Here is a 17,098-nt window from a genome sequence, read left to right as displayed (position 1 = left end):
AGTAAACAGTTTCCTTGCCAACACCATCATCCAATCATACTCACCTACTAGCAGGCAGAGCCCCCCTATTGGGCAACACTGACCTTCTGCTCCCACTTCCTCCCGCCCTCCCTGTTCCAGGATTGGCTGGCCGGCGGGCGGCCTGTGCTGGTTGGCTGTAGCTGGATGGGGGGGCAGGAAATGAGGGGGAGCGGTAAACAGAACCTGGCTCCTGATTGGGTGATGAGAATTCCGGGCGATAGAGGGGAGACGTGGGATTGGAGGACTGCGCTGGCACAGCTCCTGCCCCTCCTCCTATAGGAGTGTCCCGATAGAGAGACAGTCCTGGGTTCTGATTGGATGATGGGAGTGAGGGGGGATAGAAGGGGGCTGGCTGTCTCTCTGTCCCTCCCCCACCTCCTCCCCCGTACTGGGATGGCTGGTTGCTAGAGTAATGAGGGGGGTAGAAGGGGCGCATGGCGGAGATGACAGAGCCATGGTTGGGACCCCCGGCCCTCCCTGGGAGGAACGATGAACCTCCCCAGTTTGGAGGAGAGTAGGAGAGGGGAGGAGTTAGGGGATGGGGAGGGGCTTCACACTTTCTGGTTCTCTGTGACACGCCCACTCCACAGCTCTGAGAACATCCTGACCACTCCTCCCAGGCAGACCACACCCCCTCCGGACTATTGTCCACCTGCCGAGATCTTCTGCCCGTCGCCTGGAACACGAACACACACACACACAAGAACACATCAAACATATGATAAACCAGCCAGGTCACTAGACGTCCATCCATGTCTGAGGATGTTGGGAGATGATGTGGGAACCAGCCACTAGGGGCAACAGTGAGTGCTGTTACATTCAAGGGTGCTGTTACATTCAAGGGTGTTGCGGACAGGGATGGTGGATGGAAAGTAGTTTTTTAAGTTTTTGTTTTAAGTCTATCCCAAAACTTAACCCTTACCTTAACCATTCAGAGTTCATGCCTAACCTTAAGATTTCTGAGTTAATTCCTAAACGTAACCCTAACCTTAAAAATGCAGAGTTAACTTTGATATAGGGGGCAGCATTTTCACTTTTGAATGAATTGCGTGCCCATAGTGAACTGCCTCCTACTCTGCCCCAGATGCTAATATATGCATATTGTTATTACGATTGGATAGAAAACACTCTGAAGTTTCTTAAACTGTTTGAATGATGTCTGTGAGTATAACAGAACTCATATGGCAGGCAAAAATCTGAGAAGAAATCCAAACAGGAAGTGAGAATTCTGAGACTGGTCGATGTTAAAGTCATCGCCTATTCAATTTCCTGTAATATATGGATCTGTTTGCACTTCCTACGCCTTCCACTAGATGTCAACAGTCTGTAGAACGCTGAATGAAGCCTCTAGTGTGAAGTGGGGCCGGATGGGAGGTGTCTCAGTCATTGGTCTGGCAGATTGCCAATTCTTGCTCACGCGCTTTCCTCATGATATCTCCTTGCGTTCCATTACTTATACAGACATGAAGGAATGCTCCGGTTGGAACGTTATTGGATATATATGATAACAACATCCTGAAGATTGATTCTCAACTAAGTTTGACCAATTTATTCGACTTGTAATATAACTTTTTGAAGTTTTCGTTCGACGTTTGCCTGCATCTGCGCGAGCGTTTGGACACGTGTACTACACATGCTAGCAAAAGTAGATAATTGGACATAAGTAATGGACATTATCGAACAAAACAACGATTTATTGTGGAACTAGGATTCCTGGCAGTGCATTCTGATGAACATAATCAAAGGTAAGGGAATATTTATGATGTAATTTCGTATTTCTAGTGACTCCAACATGGCGGAGAAATGTTGTTAAATCTGAGCGCTGTCTCAGATTATTGCATGGTGTGCTTTTTAGTTTTTTTTAAATCTGACAGTTGCATTAAGAACATGTGTATCTTTAATTCTGTGTAAAACATGTATCTTTCATCAAAGTTTATGATGAGTATTTCTGTTATTTGACGTGGCTCTCTGCAATTACTCCGGATATTTTAGAGGCATTTCTGAACATGGCGCCAATGTAAACCGAGATTTGTGGATATAAATATGCACATTATCGAACAAAACATAAATGAATTGTGTAACATGATGTCCTATGAGAGTCATCTGATGAAGATCATCAAAGGTTAGTGATTAATTTTATCTCTATTTCTGCTTTTGTGACTACTATCTTTTGCTGGGGAAATGGCTGTGTTTTTCTGTGGCTATGTACTGAGCTAACATCATTGTTTGGTGTGCTTTCCCCGTAAATCCTTTTTGAAATCAGACATGTTGGCTGGATTCACAACATGTGTAGCTTTAATTTGGTGTCTTTCATGTGTGATTTCATGAAAGATTGATTTTTATAGTAATATATTTGAATTTGGCGCGCTACATTTTTCCTGGATTTTGGCCAAGTGGGACGCTACCGTCCCACCTATCCCAGAGAAGTTAATGCCTAAAGAGGCACAAAATTGGTTAGAGAAAAAACAAAAAGAATTGGAGGTACTTATTCAAGAACGATCAAGTGTAATGTTTTACAAGAATAAAGCGAATTGGATAGAAAATGGTGAAAAATGTGTTTTCTTGAATCTTTATCATAGAAATGTTACCAAAAATAATTTACAGAAACTCGTTACAAATTATGGAGTCATCCATGATTCGCCAAATTATATTTGGTATATTAAATATTTTAAGCATAATGTTTTCTTTTCAGTCTCCTCCATTTCCACTGAATGATGTTAACTATAAAGCTTTATATCCTAATAATAATAATGTAAAATTAACACATTTACAGAAAGACCTGTGTGAAGGCCAACTTACAGAAGAGGAACTTTTTGACGCAATTAAATATTTTCAGTCTGGAAAAACACCAGGGCTTGAAGGTATACCAGTAGAGGTATATCAGACCTTTTTTGATGTACTCAAAGATCCATTATTAGCATGTTTTAATTACTCCATTATTAGCATATTTTTAATTTGTAGACGTTCAGGTACTCAACAAGAAGGTCTGATTTCATTACTACTAAAACAGGACCGTGGTGGTTAGTATAAAGATCCAGTCCATTTAAAAAAACTGGAGGCACCAAAAATCCTGGTGAAATGCATAGCACATAGAATAAGAAGGTTTTACCAGATATTGTTCATCCTGGTCAGACAGGTTTGGATGATATATTGGAGATAATATACGACAATTACTTGAAACAATTGAACATTATGGAACATCAAAGATACCAGGTCTGGTCTTCATAGCAGATTTTTAAACGGCGTTTGATAAAGAACAACTAGAATGTATATATAAATGCCTGGATTACTTTATATTCTGTGAATCTCTTATATGATGGGTTAAAAGTCATGTACAGCAACCCCAGACGTAAAATAGTAAATAATGGTTACTTCTCAGAGAGTATTGAGCTTTTAAGAGGAGTAAAACAAGGCTGTCCGTTGTCTCCATATCTATTTATTATGTCCATTGAAATGCTAGCTATTAAAATTAGATCCAACAAGAACATCAAGGAGTTAGAAATCCAGGGGATAAAAACAAGTGTCAATGTATGCCGATGACTCAAGATTTTTCTTAAGTCCGCAATCTGGATCCCTGCACAGTTTCAATGAAGATCTTGATCACTTTTCTAGCCTCTCTGGACTAAAACTTAATTATGACAAGTGTACCATAGTACATATTGGATCGTTAAAAGACACAGTGTTTACACTACCTTGTAGTTTACCAATAAAATGGGCGGATGGTGAATTAGACATACTTCGTATTCACAACTCCAAAAATATAAATGAACTTACCACAATCAATTTCAATAAAAAGATAGCAAAAATAGATAAGATTCTGCAACCATGGAGAGGTAAACACTTGTCTATTTATGGAAAAATCACATTGATTAACTCTTTGGTCCTATCACAGTTTACTTACTTACGAATGGCGCTGCCTACTCCAGACGAGTCGTTTTTTAAATCATATGAGCAAAAAATATAACATTTTATTTGGAATGCTAAGCCAGACAAAATTAAATGTGCTTATGTATATAATTAATATGAGTTTGGGGGGCTAAAATTATTAAATATTAAAGCTTTAAACCTCTCACTAAAAGCTTTACTCATACATAAGTTATATTAAAACCCAAAATGGTTCTCCAGTAGATTATTAAGAAAGGTTCATCCTTTGTTCAAAAATTACCTTTTTGCCTTTATACAGATTACAACTTCTTATTTCCAAAAAGCTGTCATTTTCTGTAATTGAAAATTACATTTTGTTTAAAGTATCGCCCTTTCTTAAACAAGCCATACAAAGCTGGTTACAATTTCAGTTTTATCCTCCAGAAAAGATAGAACAAATATTACAACAAATGTTATGGTTAAACTCTAATATACTGATGAATAAAAACACATTCTTTATGGATTTTTTGGGGGGGGAATGTTTGCTCAATCCAAACTTACAACCAACTGATTGCAGCATTACCACAAATATGGAGGAGGCAAGTGGAAAAGGGAGAAGGTAGGAAACTTGTTTGCTTGCCATAAATTAAAGATACAAATTGGCTGAAAGGAACTGGCATAAATAGAAAATATACCAGTTTCATTTGAGAACAAAAATGTTGACAGCTGTGCCTAACAGGTAGCAAAATAAATGGGAAAAGATTTAGATGTACCGATTCCACGGCACATGGTTTATGAACTGGTACAAAAAACAACACTTCAAGTTTTTCAATTTAAATTATTATACAAAATTCTTGCCACCAACAGAATGGTATATATATGGGGCATACAACAATCTCAGCTCTGTAGATTTTGCTGCGATGAGACAGAATTACTACATAATTTATTCTGGTATTGCCCCTATGTAGCTTGTTTCTGGTCACAGGTTCAGGAATGGTGAAGAAAATCACAACATTCATTTAAAATTAACCTTACAAATAGCAGTTTTGGGCAATTTTGAATCAATAAATAACATAATAATACTCGTAGGAAAGGCTTTCATCTTTAGCTCACAATCTGTGGATACTATAGAATTAGAAAGATTCAAAATGTATGTAAAACATCACAGCACAATTGAAAAATATATGGCACATGGAAACCAAACGAGTGTGATAGGTGGGATGGGCTGAGAGTGGCTGAGGGGTGGGATTAAAGATATTTTTGTTTGGTAATGTATTATTGTTATATGATTGCTTTATATAAAAGTACCATGTACCGTGGGGAGAACAAGTATTTGATACACTGCAGATTTTGCAGGTTTTCAAACTTACAAAGCATGTAGAGGTCTGTAATTTTTATTATAGGTACACTTCAACTGTGAGAGACGGAATCTAAAACAAAAATCCAGAAAATCATATTGTATGATTTTTAAGTAATTAATTTGCATTTTATTGCATGACATAAGTATTTGATCACCTACCAACCAGTAAGAATTTTGGCTCTCACAGACCTGTTAGTTTTTCTTTAAGAAGCCCTCCTGTTCTCCACTCATTACCTGTATTAACTGCACCTGTTTGAACTCGTTACCTGTATAAAAGACACCTGTCCACACACTCAATCAAACAGACTCCAACCTTTCCACAATGGCCAAGACCAGAGAGCTGTGTAAGGACATCAGGGATAACATTGTAGACCTGTACAAGGCTGGGATGGGCTACAGGACAATAGGCAAGCAGCTTGGTGAGAAGGCAACAACAGTTGGCGCAATTATTAGAAAATGGAAGAAGTTCAAGATGACGGTCAATCACCCTCGGTCTGGGGCTCCATGCAAGATCTCACCTCGTGGGGCATCAATGATCATGAGGAAGGTGAGGTCAGCCCAGAACTACACAGCAGGACCTGGTCAATGACCTGAAGAGAGCTGGGACCACAGTCTCAAAGAAAACCATTAGTAACACTCTACGCCGTCATGGATTAAAATCCTGCAGCGCACGCAAGGTCCCCCTGCTCAAGCCAGCGCATGTCCAGGCCCGTCTGAAGTTAGCCAATGACCATCTGGATGATCCAGAGGAGGAATGGGAGACGGTCATGTGGTCTGATGAGACAAAAATTGAGCTTTTTGGTCTAAACTCCACTCGCCGTGTTTGGAGGAAGAAGAAGGATGAGTACAACCCCAAGAACACCATCCCAACCGTGAAGCATGGAGGTGGAAACATCATTCTTTGGGGATGCTTTTCTGCAAAGGGGACAGGACGACTGCACCGTATTGAGGGGAGGATGGATGGGGCCATGTATCGCGAGATCTTGGCCAACAACCTCCTTCCCTCAGTAAGAGCATTGACGATGGGTCGTGGCTGGGTCTTCTAGCATGACAACGACCCGAAACACACAGCCAGGGCAACTATGGAGTGGCTCCGTAAGAAGCATCTCAAGGTCCTGGAGTGGCCTAGCCAGTCTCCAGACCTGAACCCAATAGAAAATCTTTGGAGGGAGCTGAAAGTCCGTATTGCCCAGCGACAGCCTCGAAACCTGAAGGATCTGGAGAAGGTCTGTATGGAGGACTGGGCCAAAATCCCTGCTGCAGTGTGTGCAAACCTGGTCAAGAACTACAGGAAACGTACGATCTCTGTAATTGCAAACAAAGGTTTCTGTACCAAATATTAAGTTCTGGTTTTCTGATATATCAAATACTTATGTCATGCAATAAAATGCAAATTAATTACTTAAAAATCATACAATGTGATTTTCTGGATTTTTGTTTTAGATTCCGTCTCTCACAGTTGAAGTGTACCTATGATAAAAAATTACAGACCTCTACATGCTTTGTAAGTAGGAAAACCTGCAAAATCGGCAGTGTGTCAAATACTTGTTCTCCCCACTGTATGTAAAATGTGTATGAAAAATGTGTATGTAAAATGTATATGTAAAATGTATGTATACGTAGCAGAAAAGCTGTACAAAAATATATATATATGTTTGTCTTCCTAAGAGGGGAGGATGGGTTAATAAAACATTTTTTTAAATAAAAATAAACTTACCCTTAAACACTTTGAAGTTTGACGTTTGAGAAACATGGATGAACGTCTAATTCTGACGTGAGACTGTGAGAGCTTGTTGGATAAACATGTAGTAAACATGTAACAAACATATTCAAGTGTTTCCTAGACAGGCCTCTCTAGTTCTGTTGGCCCCTGCCTCAGCAAATCTGCCTTCAATTGGTGTCAAAGTTTCAATGCCAGAATCCCTGGATGTTGTTCAGCGGGCTAGGAAATAGAAGACGTCTAAGCTAAGTTCACTTATGCTGGCAGTAGCTTTAAAGCAGTTTTATGAACTGAGGAATAAAATCATCAACTGTGTGGAATATGGATGGATGGCCTTGTGGAAGTGCTGTGGCACAGCCAGCTCTGGCCTGGCATGCTGAACGCAGCGCGCAATGTGTGCATGTGCGTGTGTAACAGGCAAGGCTTTGATGTGTTCCTCTGTGGATCTGTTTAAATGTTTCTCATTTCATAACTCAGAGCTCTGTGTGTGTGTGTGTGTGTGTGTGTGTGTGTGTGTGTGTGTGTGTGTGTGTGTGTGTGTGTGTGTGTGTGTGTGTGTGTGTGTGTGTGTGTGTGTGTGTGTGAGTTCGTGCCTGGTTAGCAGAACATCTAGAGAAAGACCTGAACAAAAGTTTCCATTCAGCAAAAACCAGAACATGAGTCTGCGCACCACCACTCTGAGAGAAAGAGCGTACATGCCTGTATGTGTATGTAATAGTAGGTATATGGACATAGAATGTGTATGTGTATGTGTGTGTGTGTGTGTGTGTGTGTGTGTGTGTGTGTGTGTGTGTGTGTGTGTGTGTGTGTGTGTGCGTGCGTGCGTGAGTGCGTGCGTGCGTGCGTGCCTGCGTGCGTGCGTGCCTGCGTGCGTGCGTGCGTGCGTGCGAGCGTGTGTGTTTTATTTCTGAGCATGTCCAGGTCTACAATAGGTCAAATAACGGCCACACCTGTCTCTGTCTCTGTGTCAGAGGACCACTCCGCCACCAGGGGACTTGGGTAATGAGTGACATCACAAAAACACAGCTACCACAGAGCCGAGACCATTACTGACTCACGACCACTGACCCGGCGCCAGAACTGACCACTGGTGCTCACACAGTGAGATGGTGCACCACTCACTACAGGCTTTCATGGGCTAATCCACCAGGACCCTAAACTACGATTACAGACACTAATCGCCTCGAATCACCATCACTATGGTAAAACCACTACTCACCTTTTTCTTCTCAGCCTTGGTCAGAGAGGATGTGACTGCCACAAAACCCCACAGCACATAAATCCTGAGAGAGGGGGAGGGAAGAGAGAGAGAGGAGATAAAACGATGAGGGGGATAGAGAGGAAGAGTGAAGAGGGGTTTAGTAAACAGAAGCAGATATGATGACTTTCCTAACAGAGGATGTATTATGGGGATGCACTGTATATCCTTATATCCTAAGACTATCAAAACGCCTCAGTAGCTTCATAAACGATATAATTTAATAGTCAACACATACTTCTCTTTCCCTAACAGTCCAGAGCCTGTCTAGTAGCTGTTTAATAAACGTTCTATCATGAGTAAAAGCACCGTGCGTAATGTTTCTTTCATTATAGGACATACTGTAAAACTAACTCTCAGCAGTTCAGTTGACATTCTTTCGAATGTTCCTGACCTTGCTATGTTAGAGGTGCACACTATGAGTCGTTTTTTCCCGGCGCCGCGTGTGAATTCAGGAATAACTGTTTCTTTGACCTGGCGGTTCAGCAGCGGTTCAGCGGTATACATCTCAATCAATCTGACCGCGCCGAGAAGGCGCAAACAAACTAATGCGTCCAAACATCAGCCGTGTTGTTCCTCCCACCTGTCCACACCCTGTGGCTTTAAACACACAAGCCCACATCCAAACGCAATCACTCGCAATCCCAACTCATCATGTACATTTGTTTCAATAGTTTGAGACTTGGAGAGAGGGGCCTGCGGCTTTGGTGTTGGTTTATGTTGGTCACATGATTATAGGTTCCTTTAAAGTGCTTTTATATAGCCACAAACTCAGGACGCGGACGCATGCGCACTGGGCTAAAGTGGATAATTTGAGATGCACCAACACAATTATTGTGTGAACTGTGAAGACACACCACAATCCAATAACATCACCGCAATCACAAATCCGCAGGCCACATGTGACCGCTGTGACTGGTGCAGTTTCTCCAATGTGTGTACCGCCGCCGTCTCCCCTCGGACTGAAACCCTCCCCACAGTCCCCAGGCCCACACTAGACTAAACAATTATCCCAAAACCACAGACAAAGGTCCCGCACAGCCTGACACAACAGATCCGCTCAGCCTGAACTAACGACCCCCTACCCGCGTCCACGTTTCTCTTTACAGTGGCACATTGTAGAATAAAAACGGAGAGAGAGAGCGAGAGAGGGTGGACAGGGAGGGAGAGTGGGAACTGTTACTAAATCTGCCCAGACATAGTGAGTTTTAACCTCAACCCCAGCCCGAGGGAAAATTCCTTATACATATCGTGCCCATGCAACGCAACACATGCGCGTGTACGCTTCACCTATATGCTATAGCACACACGGGATCTTTATTCACAACAGTTGACTTTTCAACAGTTTTAAATGCGTGTAGATAACATATACTTACTGTACACTACTACACTTACTGTAGGCTACATCGCCATTGAAATACAATTTGGTTAGAAACCTTTCGCACACATGAAAGCGTGGAGCAACTTATCGGTCAGTAGAGTCCCCCCAATTTACCTGCACAGAAACATGAGACGCATTCTCTCGGTGGCCTCGCCCTGAAGTATTCCCCCTCCGGTAACGACTTTCTGACCACCGTATATGTGTTTTTGTTGATTCCCGGGGTGAGTTATTATCCGTTCCTTTCGGTGATAGTCAGAACAATCGTTGTGTCTTCTGTGTGGTTATGAGAGAGGGTTCCTTCGCGTGCTCTCTCTCTCCGTCCCCCTCGTTCTGTCACACTCACCCACTCCTCCCTGGATTCGGATCGGGGAAGGGTTTCAGAGTTTTTTTTCTCTCGTTCACCCGACAACTTTTTTTGTCCTTGTTTTAAACTGGTGTGACGTCTGGCAGCCGGGGGGCCTGAAGGGGAGAAAAAGAGCGATACAAAATGGACAGATTACACAACTCTCTCTCTCTCTGTTTCTCTCTCTCATCGTTCTCTCTCTCTCCCTTCCATATCACACACGCACACACCAAACTGCGGGCACCACTCTGACTAATCTATAATTGAGTAACCGAGAGCCGATTTCTGAGTTGCACAACAACCCTCTATAAGAATGTTCTATTGTACAGACTTGTTCTGATCACTAATAATCATCAACTCATTGTTGACAACTGCTCAGGGAGCTCAGAGTTGGCAGCGCTGACAGTAGCACCCCGTGGCGCGCACGCAACCCCCTTATTGTTTTAGAGCCAATAAATTAAATTAAAACAATTCAAGACTATTGTTTTACAACATTGACTATAAAACGTAGGTCTATTGGAACTAGGGGGGCTGAATCCTTCCACAGAACTGTATCAATCATGCAAATATCTTATGAGAATAGTCGACAGACCAAACAGACACACCCGCATAGTTTATTGTTATTAACTTCTGAAATGTCCGTCTTTGTGGATGTTTTAGTTCTTGATGTGTTTGTTATTGGCATGCATCGGTCCCAACCCGTTTTTATAACCGGTTTAATCAAGAATAGAAGCGACATGGTACAGCGCGCGAGCGTTCCCGAGGGAAGCCATTGACCGCAGTGCGTTCCAAATCTGGAGGGGCGATAATACAAGTGGACCCAAAGCGCAGCCCGCGCGGTACCACATCAGAGAGAGAGAGTGGCGGGGGAGCGGTTGAGGAGCAGAGGGGTGGCGATGATTTTCGGGTCAAAAGCATAACTGGAACTGGCGCGGCACTAAGTTTAGTGACATTATTTGTTTGTCTGCAAACACCGATAAGACTGGCCTGAGTGAATAGTCACTGCCTCCGGCTGCGTTTGCCACAGGTTTATGAGTTAAACACTAGAGGGGAAGAGGGAAGGGTGGGAGAGAAAAAGAGAGAGAGAGAGAGAGAGAGAGAGAGAGAGAGAGAGAGAGAGAGAGAGAGAGAGAGAGAGAGAGAGAGGATACACAGAGCTACTGGTCTCAGAGGACAGTGTGCTTTTCTTGGCCAGCAGAAACACAACATGACTACAGTACAGAGATGGTGATGGAGATTAGCTACATCAAACACTGCTCTAAACCAATCTAAAGCCTGCACCACATTATACAACTGGCTTATGATTACATCTGTCACACTAACATTCTGTTGTATGAAATGATGAGGATAAACACACACACACACACACACACACACACACACACACACACACACACACACACACACACACACACACACACACACACACACACACACACACACACACACACACACACACACACACAGTACACAGGATGTAGCCTATACTGTAACTAACTACACTGTATTAGAGAGTGTGTGAAAGACCTGCTGTCGTATTGATACTCAACAGAACTGATCCATTATCAAAGAGTAACAACAGGTTGTGTGTGTGGTCACCGTGGTAATCTCTCCAGTGCTGTGTGCCCTTCTCCATCGCTCTCCCTTTCTTTCTTGTTCTCGCTCTCTCTCTTGACCCTCCTGACCCTTTCTCCCTTTTTCTATATTCCTCTGGATTATTCAATTCAATTCAATTCAATTGACTTTATTGACATGGCAAGTTCATTATTACTTAAATTGTCAAAGTATACATATCGAAAAATAAAAATCAAATATATATGTATATATATACAAAATATATATATATTTATATATAAATAAATGGTGGGACCAACAGTAATAATAATAGTAGTAGTGGACATGGGATTACCATTAACAACAACTACAACAACAATATTAATCAGAACAACAATACATTAAAGCAATGGTAGTAGACCAGTGTCAATATGACTTGAGAAGACACATGACCTGGTATGAAAGACAAAACAAAACTAAGCTAAATGGGAAATATTATCAACATTACTTTGCATTTTTCACTGGCTGTCCCTTATTCTCTCTCTTCTCTATTTCTCTCCATCCCTCTTCCTGTATCTCAGAGGCAGTAACCAGAGTGTGGGACCTGTTGGACACGCACAGCCAACCACACAGCCCTGATTAGCAAGCAATCACCATATCACACAAGAGGGTGTGTGTGTGTGCTGTATATAACTGTAGATCTGTTATTTGTCTCGGGTGGCTGTAGTGAGTAATAGCACTGTGGTCTGGGGCAGTTCCACCCCAGGGGAACAATAACCCCCTCGCCCTAACTACCCTCTAACTACCTCTGCACCCCTTTGCTACCTCACACACCAACCCACACACATAGACACTACACACCTCGGGCATTCTTACTCTGGCCACATACCCTTGACCCTTTCATTGCCAGAGTGCTGCGTTTAATGAGGTTTTCTGAGACCAGGAGAGAGAGAGAGAGACAGAGAGAGAGAGACATTTCAAATGTCTCTATTCTTTTGGAACTTTTGTGAGTGTAATGTTTACTGTACATTTTTTACTGTTTATTTCACTTTTGTTTATTATCTATTTCACTCGCTTTGGCAATGTAAACATGTTTCCCAAGTCAATAAAGCCCTTGGAGTTGAATTGAGCGAGAGAGAGAGAGAGAGAGAGAGAGAGAGAGAGAGAGAGAGAGAGAGAGAGAGAGAGAGAGAGAGAGAGAGAGAGAGAGAGAGAGAGAGAGAGAGAGAGAGAGGCTCAAGGTCTAGACAGGCAGCCATATCAACAGGCATGGAGAGTCTTATATAAACCTTTACCCAGGGGAAGGCTGACCTAATACTATACTACACACACAGAGAAGGGGTAATGAATTAGAGAGAGAAAGGGGCCCAACGTTAGAGGGCGGAGGCAGAAAGGGGTAAAAGAGGGGGAGACAGTGACAAAGAGGGGGTAGAGAAAGAATGAATGACAGAGCGAGAGAGAGAGAGCATTCTATGCCATCAAAAGGTAGATCAAATTTGACATACCATTAGGATCTGGCAAAAAATACTTGAATCAGTTATAGAACCCATTGCCCTTTATGTTTGTGAGGTCTGAGGTCCGCTCACCAACCAAGATTTCACAAAATGGGAAAGACACCAATTTGAGACTCTGCATGTAGAATTCTGCAAAAATATCCTCAGTGTACCACATAAAACACAAAATAATGTAAAAAATAATGGTCAGATGGAGTCAATATTTGTTCCATTCCAGAGGCATCTTATAGATGGACAGATCAAAGAGGAGGACTGTGTATTCTTAACAGAGTGGGAAAAGAGGAAAGGAAAGAATAGCTGAGTCTGAACAGAAGAGGGGAGGGAGGGAGGGAGGGAGGGAGGGAGGGAGGGAGGGAGGGAGGGAGGGAGGGAGGGAGGGAGGGAGGGAGGGAGGGAGGGAGGGAGGGAGGTTGGACAGTAAGTGAGGTTGGACAGTAAGTGAGGTGGCCAATAGAATGGGTGGTCTTTTGGCAGGTGAGAGAAGGCTAGGAGGGGAGGTAGTGTATATCACAGGAAGTTGGTGGCATCTTAATTGGGGAGGACGGGCTCGTGTTAAATGGCTGGAGCGGAATCGGTGGAATGGTATGAAATACATGTGTTTGATACCATTTAATTGGCTCCGTTCCAGACATTATTATGAGCTGTCCTCCACTCAGCAGCCTCCTGTGGTTCCACTCTCTCTGTCTGTCTCCACATAAACACATTAACTCCACATTAACTCTCACACCCACCAAGGGGGGATTGCATGGGAAGATTCAAAACCCAGCTACAGACGTAGGATCTTAATTTGACCTATATTGTCACAGCAAAAATAATCCTGCAGCAACAGGATTTGAATGTTTAGTGCATAATGTTGCTTGATCAGTGGTTAGGCTATTGGCTGGCCAAAAGTAGACTACATGAAAAGTTCAATACTGATATATAACCATGTGTTAGTGTGGGTTTTAAGGGAATTTATGTAAATCACAAAGCTGATCTGCATTTGGGGAGGCAGCGTAGCCTTGTGGTTAGAGCGTCGGCCAAGTAACCGAAAGGTTGCAAGATCGAATCCCCGAGCTGACAAGGTACAAATCTGTCGTTCTGCCCCTGAATAAGGCAGTTAACCCACTGTTCCTAGGCCGTCATTGAAAATAAGAATGTGTTCTTAACTGACTTGCCTAAATAAATAAAGGTAAAAATAAAAAATTCTCAGCAACAAAAGAGTGGTCAAATTAAGCTCCTACAAATTGTGCTCACAAGAATGGTTCTGAGATGGATTAGGAGATTTTCATGTTAAGGATTGGAATATATTGCTGTATCATCTTGGCTTAATGGTCAAGTGATAAACATGCTGCACCAACACTTTCTTTGACACTTTACTGTACTGAGTCAACAACCTCAACAACAAAGCTCTTCAATACATCAGAATGTTTGTCTAGACAAGGCATGTGAAAATGCAATGTGGTCTCAAACAATTCATATTATTCTGTATGTAAATCTGTGACACTTAATTTAGTATGATATGTTACGTTAGGTTACATCATGAATGGAATTGCGGTCGTTCCATATCATAACACTTTGAGGACGTATAGTATCATACGTTTTAACCAGTCATATAATAGCATATGAAGCATAGAAGGACATTCTGACGTGGTTTGGTTGGGCTAGGACATTCTGACGTGGTTTGGTTGGGCTAGGACATTCTGATGTGGTTTGGTTGGGCTAGGACATTCTGATGTGGTTTGGTTGGGCTAGGACATTCTGATGTGGTTTGGTTGGGCTAGGACATTCTGATGTGGTTTGGTTGGGCTAGGACATTCTGATGTGGTTTGGTTGGCTCGAAGGACATAGTGGGAAGTTCACTGTGAAGCGTTGACAGACCACTAGTCAGATCAGTCTCCAAAACTGTTTCCCACTTTCTCTCTTTCTCTGCTCTGTCCCCCTCCCTCCCCTTCTCAAAAATGTCCCCCCTCTTTAGGTCGATGTCACACATTTCCATCTAATATATTCTGTAGCATTCATACAAGCACTTGTACACACACTGATCACTTGCTCCTGTTTTTACCTCCAACAAATGTGGTTATATTATGTCAAAGGTTAAATATGCAGGTGCAAGTGTGTGCAGGTGTGTTATTTGTGCAGGTCTGTGTTATTTTGTCTTCTCTCACTATTCTGTCCCTCTAATCGCACATAAATCTCCAGTGTCTCCAGCCACGAGTGTGATTTGGATAGCGACATGAGAAATATCAGATGTCAGAACACGAGGGCTTTCCACACAGGTTGGCACCAGCTCACACAGCAGAATTCAAAACCGATGGCCGCTCTCCTCTCACTCTCCAGTTCTATCTCTCATTCTCTCTCTCGCTCCTTAACCCTCCACTTCGCTCTTTCTGTCTCTTTCATAAAGCCGGAATTTACCTCCAGCTAGCTGCTTCGAGAGGAGTCATACAGTAAATATTTATAAAGAGGCAGAAAGCAGGTTTATTCTCGTCGTCTCCTAAACTAGTCCAAGCCTCCTCGCCTCCTCACCTTCCTCTGAACTGAGAAGAGAACTCGCTCTCCCTCTTGGCATCATCTCACCACGCTGGGGAGAGAAAATAAACCAAACGCCTCTCTCACAGGGTGGTTGGAAAGAAGAGACAGGCGGGCCGACGGACACACACACACTCTTTTCAACTTCGATCCTTGCTCCTGTCAAATCATTATTTCTTTCCATCTCTCCTCCTCCTCCTCTCTCTCTCTCTCTCTGCTGAGAAGAGGATAGGAAATCAGGTCAGCTGTGTGTTGTTGAACATAGCAGACATATTTGAGAGCAAAGTGAAGCCAGAGCTAGAACTGTACCTTACTGTACCGAGGTGTGTGTGTGTGTTTGTGTGTGTGTGTGGGTGCATCCATTAATGGCTATATGCAGGGCCTCTCCAGACCTGGCACTTTCATTGGGTTTGTGTGTGTGCAAGCGTAAATATGTGTGTGTGTGTGTGTGTATGCCTCCATGGGCATGAAACCTTCACAGATCATGTGTGTTTGTGTGTGTGTGTGAGAGTGTGTGAGGGTGCATCCATTACTGGCTACAGTGGCTTGCGAAAGTATTCGCCCCCCATGGAATTTTTCCTATTTTGTTGCCTTACAGCCTGGAATTAAAATACATTTTTGGGGGGGTTTGTATTATTTGATTTGAAGATGCAAAATATATTTTATTGTGAAACAAACAAGAAATAAGACAAAAAAACTGAAAACTTGAGCATGCATAACTATTCACCCCCTCAAAGGCAATACTTTGTAGAGCCACCTTTTGCAGCAATTACAGCTGCAAGTCTCTTGGGGTATGTCTCTAAGCTTGACACATCTAGCCACTGGGATTTTTGCCCATTCTTCAAGGCAAAGCTGCCCCAGCTCCTTCAAGTTGGATGGGTTCCGCTGGTGTACAGCAATCTTTAAGTCATACCACAGATTCTCAATTGGATTGAGGTCTGGGCTTTGACTAGGCCATTCCAAGACATTTAAATGTTTCCCCTTAAACCACTCGAGTGTTGCTTTAGCAGTATGCTTTGGGTCATTGTCCTGCTGGAAGGTGAACCTCCGTCCCAGTCTCAAATCTCTGGAAGATTGAAACAGGTTTCCCTCAAGAATTTCCCTGTATTTAGCGCCATTCATAATTTCTTAAATTCTGACCAGTTTCTCAGTCCCTGCCGATGAAAAACATCCTCACAGCATGATGCTGCCACCACCATGCTTCACTGTGGGGATGGTGTTCTCGGGGCGATGAGAGGTGTTGGGTTTGCGCGTTTTCCTTGATGGCCAAAAAGCTAAATTTTAGTCTCATCTGACCAGAGTGCCTTCTTCCATATGTTTGGGGTGTCTCCCCACATGCCTTTTGGTGAACATCAAACGTGTTTGCTTATTTTTTTCTTTAAGCAATGGCTTTTTTCTGGCCACTCTTCCGTAAATCCCAGCTCTGTGGAGCGTACAGCTTAAAGTGGTCCTATGGACAGCTACTCCAGTCTCTGCTGTGGAGCTTTGCAGCTCCTTCAGGGTTATCTTTGGTCTCTTTGTTGCCTCTCTGATTAATGCCCTCCTTGCCTGGTCTGTGAGTTTTGGTGGGCT

General features: G+C 42.8%; 1 protein-coding gene across 3 annotated transcripts in view; it reads right to left on the bottom strand.

Annotated features, from left to right (window-relative positions):
• The window catches only part of LOC139572293 (thrombospondin type-1 domain-containing protein 4-like), an 86,117-nt gene extending 75,830 nt beyond the window's left edge, over nucleotides 1–10,287 (bottom strand). The window contains exons 1-3 of one of the 3 annotated variants that reach the window (XM_071394956.1): nucleotides 9,719–10,287; nucleotides 8,185–8,248; nucleotides 45–697 (exon numbers count right to left, since the gene is read on the bottom strand). In XM_071394956.1, coding sequence (XP_071251057.1) covers nucleotides 45–697; nucleotides 8,185–8,248; nucleotides 9,719–9,741 — 740 coding nt within the window. In that variant the 5' untranslated portion in view covers nucleotides 9,742–10,287. The remainder of the gene's footprint in view (nucleotides 1–44; nucleotides 698–8,184; nucleotides 8,249–9,718) is intronic. The other 2 variants (XM_071394954.1, XM_071394955.1) reach the window with 2 other exon arrangements.
• Between the last annotated feature and the right edge of the window lie 6,811 nt (nucleotides 10,288–17,098).

This window comes from Salvelinus alpinus, chromosome 4 (genome assembly GCF_045679555.1).
Source record: "Salvelinus alpinus chromosome 4, SLU_Salpinus.1, whole genome shotgun sequence".
Classification (NCBI taxonomy): domain Eukaryota; kingdom Metazoa; phylum Chordata; class Actinopteri; order Salmoniformes; family Salmonidae; genus Salvelinus; species Salvelinus alpinus.
This window is presented reverse-complemented; position numbering and strand designations above follow the sequence as displayed.